The following is a 12,591-nucleotide window of genomic DNA, read 5'->3' as shown; positions in this document are numbered from 1 at the left end:
TTTAAATGGCTCCCCTGTCCTGTTTGATGGGGATGAGGTTGCAAGTCAAATGATACAAGAAACCAGAGCCAGGAGGTTAATTTTACTTCCCTTTGAGTCTTCAGGATCAACCACAGAGTCTAATATGCAGCAGACATGTTGATAGTTTAATTAATCAGCCCACAGGCACTGGTTACCAAGAAGACAACGCCAAACAGCAAGCAGGTAGCCCCAAGACTATCATTACAATAGACGTTTGTTTATTTTAAACATACTTTCAATGCAAAACCATAGAGTGTTATGTCCCATTTGCAGAGTATGCCTTGCTGTTGGCAAATACTTTCCCAGACATTTCCTCATGCAAATCACCAGATAACCACAGAGTTTGGCAGCAGAAAATGGGAAATTTTGCTGAATTTGGAAGTAGGACAGTTGGACTCCAATCTTGTCTTTACCACTTCCTGTCTGTATGACCTTGAAAAAAAGCCCTTCAGCCCGTGCACATCTCAATTTCCTCCTCTGTAGAGCAGTGATAAGACCATCCTCTTCCTGCCTTACAGACTGAAGAGGATGGGGAAGGACAACAGAGGTGGAAGGAAATAATCTTGCTGACTACCTACTGTGCACCAGGCCTCTTAATGCATTGCTTAATTCTCACCGTAGTCCTGCAAAATTGGGTTTCACTACTTCTTGCTCATCACAAGAGGAAACTGGGATCCAAAGGTAAAATAACTTTCCCAAGGTCATCCTTTGGAATTTGGCCACTTCTGCTTGACCCCTGAGCTTCCTAAAACCATAATGTCTTCTAAGTGAGACCGAATCCACAGTTGCTGATACTGTTCTAAGTACACAGGTGGAGACAAAGAGAAACAGTCACTGGCTAAGGTCGCAGAGTATGTCAGAGACCAGGCTGGGACTAGAAGCCAGCTTTCCCCATCCCTGACCTTTTGAAGCCCTTTCATTTAACCACGCTGCCCCCAGGATCTCAGGAAAGGACATAAAGAGATGCAGTGCTTATTTATTCAGACCAGCTGCTCCAAGTCTATTTTAAGAGGAGCACTTTTAAAATCACGGAAGGTTGGTATCAAGTGTATCATTAAATATTCCATATTAATTGACCCTTTAGAGAATTCCCATGTGAACAGCACATGCTGTTAGCTTTCTTTTATGGAAGCAGCTCAAAGGCCAACCACACTTATGCAACACATACTTTGAAAGGACACTCAGACAGCAGCACGAAACACAATCCGAATGCATGCTGTCCACAGGAATCAAAAACAATGATATTTTGCTGGTCTGTGATTCTTTCCATAGAATGGCAAAGACAAAAAAAAGCCAAAATATAGATTAGATTGGCCATAGCACTATGCAAAGTCTGTCCTCATGAGCAGTAGAGATGAGAAGGTAGGAGAGGACCTATAGAATGATATTATTCCACACAATAGTTAATAACTGGTATATGAATTAATAAGCATAGCTACAATACAGAAGAGAGAGGAGACCATGCCATAGCGTTCATTTGAAGCAGTGGTGCTCCTGGCTCCCAGGTAAACATAAGCACACCTAGCTCTGGACACAGCATTAAACCATGTAGTCTGACCCAGCTATCACAAAGCACAGTATTAACCAGGCCTCACTAATTTCCTTCGCTTTCCTGTATGAGTATATTCTTTTTTGTCCATCAAACACCTGTCAAAGGTCTGACCCCACTTTACTCTGAATAGTGAGATAAATAGTATCGAATCATCCAAATGCAGTATTTGATATCTTGAATTCAGTATCTGACAAGCACAGAGTGTCATTAACAACATCCACAGGCCAATCAGAGAACACTCCAACAAAGTAGCATCACAGACAGCAATACAATGGAGAAAAGAAGATCCCTCTTCATTTCATGCTCAGCTGTGCCAATGGCCTTGGTGAGAGGATTCAGTTCACTTTAAATGTTCTAATTCCAACCTTGACTCCACCATGAACCACTTCTTAGTACACATTACTTAACCCAGCTTGGACTCACAGTGTCTATCACTCTGCCTGCCTCTTTGAATGAGAAAATATGTGACAGGTGCTTCCTAAGCGAGACGCAGAAGCCATGAGCAGATTTCTGCAGACGTGGTGGTAATGATTCTTATAAAAACTGTTAGCATCCAGTGTGCACTGACAGCCAGTCACAGACTGAGTTCAATCAGGTGGAATGCTTTTGGGTAGGTCCATTTTAGAGAATAAGAAAGCTCAAAGAAATGGCAGGTTCCCCTCACTTTCAAAAGACCACTCAGTTGTAAAGTGGAAGGATAATGTTATCTGCGATGATCAGCATCATCACTGAGTGGACGAGTATCTGAGGTTGATAATGACATGAGTAGAGCTGAATATGTCTTATAAAATTCATGCAGTTATCTTTGAAAGGACAGTAAACAAAGAGTCATCATGCTTAACCCAGCAATGAATTTATGCGTACTTATATGTGCCTGTTAGGTGTGAGTCCTTGTGTAAACTTCCAAAGACACCTTATCAGTAGTTTATGGCAGCCTCCGACAAGTCCCAGCATGGCAGGGAGATGAATAAGAAAAAAAATAAAAAACCGCTGAACAAGGCACGTTGCACTCCACCTATGCATACTAGGTTGTTGCACAAAGCAACATGTACTCAGCCACACCTGAGAGGGGAGTTAGGAAGACCTACTACACAAAGGGATGCTGGACTGAATCTTCAAGCAAATGAGGAAGAGCTCTGGAAACAGAGAAAATGGCATGCAAATTTGCACACTGACATTTAAAAGCGCAGCTCATCCACGAAAGCATAAACGAATCAGGAGCACAGTGGAGGGAGCCTCGAAAGATGGAAGAGGACCAGACCATGTGTGCTCTCTAAGGATTCTGGAGTTAATCTGAGGCCCATCAGGAACCACCAAACAGTTATAAGGAAGTTGAGAAACCACTTATCTGCCCCAGCGGTACGGGTCAAAACCAGAGCTGCTCTTCAATACACTCAATGTTCATCAGCGTATCTTTGTGATTTTACCTTGAAAGCATCTCCTGAATCAAGTAAGGTAAATACCATGTAGGCTTGTGAATGGAAAGACACAGAAGAGAACTAATGATGCAGGAGAATATGAGAGAAAGGCTGAAGGAAAGACTTACTTTTTTCCCTGGGAGAACTGTTCATTCACTCATGGTACAAGAGAGAATGTACCGCCCTATGGGCACAGAGGCAGATATAAGAGCCGAAGAAAGCCTTCCTTTGATTTTGTCTGTTTTCTCTGCAGAACAGGAAGCAGGGGCATCAGTTTAAAGAAAGGATGGATGAGAAGGAAGTGATGGAAGAAACATGAAAAGAAAGAAAATGTACTAAGGAGTCATCTTGGACAGTGAGAAAATCAGTGATAAGAACAGTCCTCAAACTCCTTCACACTCTTTTAAAAACTGACTATGAAATCGGTTAGCCGCTTGTGTTTGTGGAGGTCTATCTATCAATGTTTAACATACTCAAAATCAAAAATGAGAGAACCTTATACACAAGCACATAGTCCACCGTCAGTCAGAGCAATGACATCAGTAATATGCAACCTTCGGAAAACTCCAGTGCAGACTTGTAAGAAGAAGAGAATTTAAAAGAAGGATGCTGTGTTGATATTATAAAGGAGGTTGGGCCTTAAGGAATGCATCAAAAGGCTCTCTGCAACTTCCCGGAGTTCCCCAGCTTTGAGAACATCTAGTCTAGATAATCAGAATTGACATGATAGGGTAGATTCCAGCACTCGCTTGAGGTTTAGAGACCATGAACTTCGAGTGAGAAGAGTCCCTGTGGTATGGTTTTCCTCCATCACCCTTAGCAGCTCAGTTGTAAGCAGGAAATAAGTAACATTCTGGATTTAGCCGGGGTTCTGTTTACCCAAAGGGGCAAGATAAATAAGCGAAGCCAAGGAAGTACTCGAAAGGGTTCTGGAGAGTGAGCCGGGTAGGAAGGAAGCAAAGCCATGACAGCAGGGAAGAGGCGGTGGAAGCGAGGAGTTCAGAAGATCACTGGATTTTAGGTATTAGCAGAATAAGCCAGAAAGAAGGGTAGTGATACAGTGGGATGCTTGAAACTGAGACACCAGAGGGTAACTGCTAAGAACCAGTTCAACACCCTGAACTGATCTCTTCCGGCCACCCAAGCCTGAAAGCTGGGGTCCAGCCTAGGTCAGATACAATCTGTCCACATTCAGAGATCCCCAAAGCCTGTCCATCGCATGTCTTAACTACTTCTCTAAGCTTCTATATTCCTCTCCAGCCTTCTACTCACCCGTTGGTCTGGCCTCGCCCTTTCTTGATCCAGCTCCATCCACACTTTTGTCCATGCCCAGTACTGCCAGAGCAAATCCGTCCTGACTGTTGTAAGTTTTCTACCGTGTCCAGACGTCACCCAAGAGGTGACTGTCACAATGGAGGCAGATATGAGCTGCCAATGTGAATAAAGGGTCCACAGTGAAGAATTAACAACATGGATGCCACAGGATGATCAAGGGGGGAGACTATGACTTAGATATAACTAAGGTGAAAATGCAAATGTGCTAAAGGAACGTTCAGATAAAAAAGAGCTAGCGAAGGAAACTGAGCAGGAATAAGAGCCAGAAGAGAAGCATAAGACTGCAATGTGTGATGGGAAGAGAATGGTTCATCAGGAAGGCAGTGGTCAGTAGTACCAACTGCTGTGGCATTTATGAAAAGTGACTATATATTAAAAGAGAGAAGATCCAGTGATTCAGAGATTGGATAAATCTCATTAATTTACATGACAATCTCCCCCACTGCAAAAAAAAGAAAGAAAGAAAAGAAAAAAGAAAGAGAAAAGGAAAGTACTCATTGCCCTCACCATGACAGCTATAGGACCATACTTCACAGATGAAGCTTTAGTTTCCATGAAACCCTGACTAAGCCACCAACTAGGCCACCAGAAGAAATGTTTAAAATACCTTAAAATATGGTAGCCATGTTGACGGAAAAGGCCATGACCAGCACGATCTTATACATGGGGAGATGTTCCAAAGGAACAATTTAACAAATAAAAGGGTAGCTGACTTCTGGGGAGACGAAAAATGCCTTATTCTGGATGAACTAGAAATGTAACCAAGAAACCATTCTTTTTGGACAATGAGAGCTCTTTGTGCTTCCATTCTCTTTAATCTAATAATCTGCATGCACCACCACTTGATGCTGGAGACAGAAAGTGCAGACATGTAATACACACAGCAACGCCTGAAGTGATACAATTATAGGGTTTTTAAACACATGGTTATGTACATTCGAAATAAGGTTCTCTCTATATAACTCTTAGAAAACAGTAACATAAAAAGGAAACAGGGTGTTAGGAGGATAGAAGGTAACCCTGTGTAATACAGTCCGTCATTTTTACAAGTGCCACATCACTAATTTTCTGCTTACAGGCCAATATTATATAGAAAAACATAGAGAGCAGTAATTCGGGTTGAAATGGAATTCAGAAGAAAACATTTAGGGACCCTTTGAATTTATATTATGTATGTTTGCTCACAGGCAAATACCTTTTCACACAGGTGCACATACATACACAGGAGTACTATAACATACAGTTGGCATGACCTTTTGTGGTTTGTCTTTTGCTTTTGAGACACAGTTTCACAGAGTCATAGCTGGCCTTGAAGTCCTGATCATCTTGTTTTCAGTCCCCAAATGCTGGAATTACAGGTATAAACCACAACACCTGACTTAGTATCTGTATAAATCCAAAAATGTTTCTGAATAGATATAAAATAAAAATTCTATGTACTAGAAAATAACTTTCTTTTTAACCCTTTTCCCTACTAGCCACTACCTCAATTTTCTACTCTCTTTTTAACAAAATTACCCTCAAAGAAATGTCTACATCAGCTATCCTGCCTGCTCCTAATTTTTCTTCTCCTTCACTATGGTGTTTACCTTCCAGACTATCAAATTTCTCTTTGGTCAAGGTTACCAAGGAATTTCAGACCATGTAAATCAATATTCTGTCCTAGGTCCTCATTCTCCTTCATCTATCAGCAGTATCTGACATGTCAGAACATTCTTTCTCCAAGCACTTTATTCACTTCTTAGACCCCTACTCCGAGGGTTACTTCCTAACCCAAGCTCACTCCCTCTCAACTCTCCTCCTCCTAAACCTCCATGACACACATCCACAGTGCTCACTCAGACTTTGTGTCTTTTTTCACCACTTCTTAGTAGATGCTATCTATCATTCTATCTCATTGTTTCAAATGCTGCCTATACTTTGGTGGCTCCAAAATTTACATCTACATCTTCACCTTCTCCAAGTACCCGCTCAGTCTCTTCCTCTGGATGGGTACTAGGCATCCAAGCATGCCAGCTTCAGGTCTGCCTCCTTTTTTTCGTCCACATATATCCAAAAACTTTTTCTCTAAACTTTTCCATCTCTGTCAATGACCGCACAGGTCAGACTCTCAGTCATCCTTGATTCCCGCCTTCTTCTCATACCCTCTCAGCTAAGTACACCAGTGTAGCCAGCTGGTCTCTACCGTCAAAATGCATGCAGAACTCTATCATTTCACCATCTGCTGCCCTTGTTCTGGTCATGGCTGCCAGGCCTTTTGACTGAATGGCAGCACCAGCCCAACTCTTCCATCCTTGCAAAACAGCAGCCAGAGTGACCCTGCTAAAAAGGTAAGTTAGGTCACATCATGACGTCACTCAAACCATCCTGTGGAATCCCATTTCACTCAGGATGGAAGTCAAAAGTCAATATAAGGACCCATGAGTACTAAAACTTAGAACCCCATTTTCTCCCCAAACTCATTCCATTTTAGCCCACATTTACTGTCCTCCAGCTTCACTGGTCTTCTTGCTGTTCTGGTGTGCCTAGTGCTAACTGCCTCGGGGCCTTCCCATTTCTATACCCTCTGCCGAAAATACACTTTTGTTTTGTTTTGAGACCTCTACATTCCTACATTGCCTGGCTCCCTTCAGGTTTCTGCCTAATAACCACCTTCTCGGAGAAGGCTTTCTTATATAACCTACCTTCTATAAAATGACATTTCTCTCTGTTCCCTTACCCAGCTTCAAACGTCCTCACTGCACATTACATCACATAGGCATCTATTTATGGACCATCTCCTCCACCACCATGTGCATCCCTTTAAGGCAAGGACTCTGTGACATGTGTTTAGTGCTCTAAGCCAGTGTCCTAGACAAGGCTCTTTGTAAGAACAAATAATTATTTGTTGAAGAAACTCTTCAAGAATGAACAAGTCATGTAAAGACAACTCAAAGTTTATCCAGACTGTATAAATTGGTCAAGAACCTTGCCAAATATATGAATGCCATTCCAGGATATAGTATGGCCCAAATAAATAAAATAATACTACTAAAATAATCTCAGTAATTACAAATCTCCAATTAGTTTTATATATTGGTGGAGATCTTCTTAGCCACTAAAAATGACATCAAGCCACTAAGCCCATCCACCTTTTGCAAGAGCATAATGATCAATAGGGTTCTCAATGAATCACTGATGTTCATTATTTCCTGGCCATAATACTGTTTGTATTGAAAAATAAATCTGTCTAATATACACAGACACAAAAGTATTGAACTTTCAATGGTCATCAGAGATCTATTTAACTTTAATCTTTGTAATAGCACATTAAATATAAAACAAGTGTGACATTTACCTTTTTTGCTTTATTTTGTTTTGTTCTGTTTTAGCCAAGAATGGCCTCAACCTCACAGTCAAGGTGACTTTGAAATCCCGGTGCCCTTGCCTGCATCTCCTGAGTGCCAAGCACTGTAATAACAGGCATGCCCTACCATATCCATGTAACCTCCTTAAGCCATTATGAATGAAAGCAAATTCTACATTAGTACTTCATAGTATTTGTTTCTTAATTGAAGACCATCTTCTTATCAAAGATGGTGAGACCAAAACAATGCTGTGGTCCATGGCTAGGAAGAACAACAAACAGGAGAGGTGGGACCCCATTTATGTTTCTATTTTAAGAAGCCTGTTAGCTTATGAATACTGCAAGATTCAGGCCTATAACTGAACAATCATTATTTGCAGTGTTAGTTGCATTTTAATGCAAACAAGACAGAAGGCTGACAAAAGGGAAGCAAAATGACATCCCATCCACTAGAATAAACACCCTTATTTGAAAAGGCTACTCATTTTATAGCTCTTCGGGGAAAGCACGCACGCACGCACGCACGCACGCGCACACACACACATACACAGAGAGACAGAGACACACACACACAGAGAGAGAGAGAGAGAGAGAGAGAGAGAGAGAGAGAGAGAGAGAGAGAGAGAGAGAGAGAGAGAAAGCAAAACAACAAATAAAGTCCTCTTTGTTGGCATTTGTCAAAACATTTTCAGAATACCCCAAAACTCTTAAGTATGATCTTTCTTAGTTATGTCCCACTCGGGCAGATCATGTGTCCTAAAGAAGTAGTGCATTTCAAGTTAATATCTTCAACAGAAAAAGTCAGATATAAAAGGAATGACTCTTGGAAATAGAAAAAAAAAACCCACAAATACTAGGAGTAGCGCCTCTAACTTCACAAAAGCAAGCTCTGCTGGGATGCTGGTCACTATTAGCAAAGCTCATTTTGGAGCTGGATATGTAAACCAAGGAAAATGTGGTTCTATAAAAGGTAGTTTATGTAACTTATAAAGAGAGGAAGCCAAGCAAACCCTTCCTGAAAAGATGACAACTAGGAGGGGACCTGGAGGGAGTCAGGGAATACGGAAGTGTAGATGCTTGGGGGGAAGAAACAGGAATGCCTCCAGCACAGGACACACCTGATACACTAGACCTTTGACCTTATACACTGTGATGGCAGCTGACAGGGCAAGAACCTCATAACCAGGAACAGCCAGAGCCTTTCCCAAAAAGTTGCATGAGGCAGAAATACTTACAGGTGTTAGCACACAGGAACCTGTAGATCTCTGCAATTTTGATTTTCAGTTGTATCCTAATACCCATATTAATATGACAATAGCAGGTATAATACTGCAGGCAATTTTGCTAATACTGAATGTTTACTTAACATACAGTATGTGCTGAGGATTGTGGGTGTGTTGAACATGTCACCGTGTTTTATACAAGCATTTACTAAGTCTCACTTAATGATATAATGACAACCTGTATTATGCAAACGCATATACCTAGCTCTCAACCTCTCTGCAATGGGGCCGAGAATCAAGAAGGAAACAAGGACACCCCACACTCAGGTACTAACTTTCCAGGACCACATTTGAGAAGTCCTCTTGAAGTCATCACAAGAGAAATCATTGAATTTGGAACCTGAAAGCTCAGAGGTGGGCTGACTTCAGAGCTCAAAAGAAAAACTTAACGAGGAATCGTTTCACTGCCCTGCTTACCTCATTACAACCTGGTGGCTTATTGATATCAGTGTGTAATAATTCCTTGAGGGTAAGAATCTTGGTATGTTCCCTGTGGTGCCCTCAACAGGGACTAGAACTCTTAGAGAATCATGCACACTCCATTTCATTAATGATGTCTATAATGATCCTCACTCATCAAACAGATTACATTATAGATAATGCATTTTACAATAAGACGAAGGAGTATTTGAATAGATTCCATCCATTGTTAGTCAAATAAAGCTTTGGGGGCCAAAGCCTACCCAGCTGTTTAAAAAAAAAAGAAAGTAAAGAAAAGAGAGAAACTTGACAATTAAGGACAACTTGAATGAGTAACTGCTGAAAATTCCAGAAGCTGAACTTTCAGGAAATGTGCATGGCACGTGATGTGCAAGCATCCTAATCTATGCTGTTGCTGAGGTGACGACTATGCTGACTGCTGAGGTGGAATTGGGGCTCCAGGAACTTACTCCTGTGCACTGCAGAACCTGATTCCTAACAGTAGCTCTGACGGTATGGAAACAACCACTGAACCCCTCCCCCAAGATATCTATAGTTGGCACAATTCTGGGAAAAGTCTACAGAAGTGGCAGTCATCGTTAGGTTTGTAAGAGAGTGTAAAATGATTGATCCTTATTGTAAGTACATATGGAACTCACCACTTATATATCTGTATTTTTCTTGGGGACTGCCTACCAACAGGTTGAAAGCAGACAGTCAGGGGACGCAGAAGTTGAAGTGAGAAGGGACCCTGATGAGATACTGACAACCAGAGCTGGGTGTGGGTGCCCCTGCTTTAAGTATGAGATTATTAAATGGCATAAGGTCATTTCCTTCTGCAAGGACACAGCTCTGGTTAAGTGGCTGAAACTTGTATCATACAGGACTAGTGCTAAAATGTGTCATGAAAAGGGGTTCTTTCCTTTCCCTTTTAAGTTGAAAGGTTTCCTTTTTGTGTGTGTGTGAAAGAGAAAATAGACGTTTCTGAGTTGTGTTGAACATCCTCTGAACAGAAACTTTCCGACAGGACCAAAAAAAGCAGCACTGAGCTACAAGCTACACTGTGACTTTTGAGCTGACTCTGAGGGACCCACTGCCTTCCAGGGCTGCACCTCATCAGAATCCCCAAAGAAGTAGCTCCAAGCCAGGCTAGGGCCGCAGGCGTCTACATGCCCCCACACTACCTGAGCACAGGACACAATGAAAGAAAGCGGAATCTCCAGTGAAACTTCTCACTTCCTGCCGCTAGTGAGAGGGGCTGGACTGGCTCCCTTCTTGGTTTCAGACAAGCTGTAAACACAACCATGCAGTTTGCCAGCGGACCACAGGCTGAGGGGGTCCGGGGGAGGGGGGGAGCGCTTCTGGAAGCATCTCTGCGTCCTGCTCCCTTTCCTTCCTCCGACCAGGGTCTTTTCTATACAGATAACGGTACCAAACGCCCTCCACTTCCTAGAGTCCTCATGTATGGCATGGTTCCTCTTTCCAGAACGTGGAGACCAAATGCAAAGTAAAAACAACTCAAAGGAAAATTATTCCATCACTTCATTTCACCCTTTTTGTCATTGTTATTTTAGAGCTGGATCAGACTCTTTGTTAACACACACGGGGGGTGGGGGGGGCGCACAAAGGTGAAATGTGCCCTAAGATAACTTATTTCTTCCCGCCTCCCAGAAAGCAATTAGGATTCCATACACCCTCTCCGGGCATTTAGCTGAGAAGCTAAACCATTTCAAGGCAAGGAAGGAAAAGCCCCTAAACTGAGAGCTGAGAGGCAGGGCAAGCCGAGCGCACCTAGATGTTTGCATTTACACAAAGAAATTATCCGGATGATTAATGGGAGCCTCTGGCGGGCGGCAGGGTCGCGGGGTGGCCTCCATACCTGGGACATCTGCGGCCTCAGGTTGATCTCTTTTAGGTTGATGGAGTGTGCCCGCAGGTTGTTGAGCAGCTGGCAGAGCAGGACTCCATCGCGGAGGGTCTGTGCCAGGTCGAACACCTGCGCCGAGTCCCAGGTCACCCGGTGGTTGGCGGGCAGCACTTTGCAGTGGATGAGCCACTGAGCGCACTGCTTCCAGGGCTCCATGCTCGACGGCTCCGGGATCCGGCCCGGCCGGGGCGGGCGGCGACTCGGAGGTAGCCGCCGCCGATCTTCCGCGCCCCGCCGACGCCAGCCGGCGGTGGCCCCCGGGCTGTTCTGCTTCTCCGGAGCGGGCGCCGCTGCCGGCGGCTCGGGGAAGCCGCGTGGGACTCGCCTCGGCTCCCCGCCCGGATGCGCCGCAGCCCGGCCGCCGCTGCAGCAGCGAGTGCTGCGCGCTCTCCGTGCGCCTCGGCCCCGGCCGCGCACAGGCTTCCGACTCGCGAGCCCGGCGCCCCGCGACTGAGCATGCCCAGCGCGCCTGGCCGGTCTGTGCGGTCCGCGAGTCCCGGGAGGCGCGGGTGCGAGCGTGCCCGCCGCCCTGGCTGGGGGTCGGGGGCCGAGGGCGGGGCGGCTGGGGGAGGAGCGGGCCGAGTGGGGGCGGTGGCCACAAAGGGGATCCCGGAGCCCCCGCCCGCCCGCCCGCCCGCGAACCCTCTGATGCGCAGAGCTTGCACAACCCCGGGCGTCCAGGGATTAGCCCATCGCCGTGGCTTCCTAGGAAGTGTAGCTGAACACTGAGATACGCCGGGGTGTCCCCCGGGACACCCTAAACAATGAATTCGATTTAAATTAAGAGGGTCTCAGAGGAGCGGCCGCTTAACTGGGACACCGGGATCCGGGAGAAAGGAGGAATCCTGCACTCCGCGCATCTGGAGAACACAGCGTGGAAAGTTTGTGACCGGCCCCTCGTTCCGCCTCCTCCAGGTCCATCCTCGGCCCCTTCCTCCAAGCTGGTTCCTTGTGAGGATGTTTTGACACCTTAAAAGTGTGTGGGGGTGGGGACAGTTGCAGCTTCAGCCTATGTGGAGGAGAGAGGTGGTTTTCACATCTCTCTCAGGCTCGGAACTGTTCGCTAATACAGTCCTGCCCCTTTTGCTGATCCTCAAAAACCTGCCTGAGAAAAACAGGCCGGTGACACGGAGGCAAGACTGCGCATGCGTCTGTGACTTGCCACCAGGTTTGCGCTCAAATTGCTTCAGCCCTGGTAGAAACGGGACAAGATATTTGGAGAACCCTGGGGAAAGTTGGAAAATGCCACCACCACCACCACCACCACCACCACCACCACCACCACCACC

At 44.8% G+C, this 12,591-nt stretch overlaps 1 protein-coding gene across 2 annotated transcripts in view; it reads right to left on the bottom strand.

Moving 5' to 3' along the window:
* The window catches only part of Vav3 (vav guanine nucleotide exchange factor 3), a 335,871-nt gene extending 324,294 nt beyond the window's left edge, over positions 1–11,577 (bottom strand). For both annotated transcript variants that reach the window (XM_052730572.1, XM_052730573.1), the window contains exon 1: positions 11,255–11,577. In XM_052730572.1, the coding sequence (XP_052586532.1) occupies positions 11,255–11,458 (204 nt within the window). In that variant the 5' untranslated portion in view covers positions 11,459–11,577. The remainder of the gene's footprint in view (positions 1–11,254) is intronic.
* Between the last annotated feature and the right edge of the window lie 1,014 nt (positions 11,578–12,591).

This window comes from Peromyscus californicus, unplaced genomic scaffold, assembly GCF_007827085.1.
Source record: "Peromyscus californicus insignis strain IS unplaced genomic scaffold, ASM782708v3 Scaffold_9__1_contigs__length_137607984, whole genome shotgun sequence".
NCBI classification, from domain to species: domain Eukaryota; kingdom Metazoa; phylum Chordata; class Mammalia; order Rodentia; family Cricetidae; genus Peromyscus; species Peromyscus californicus.
This window is presented reverse-complemented; position numbering and strand designations above follow the sequence as displayed.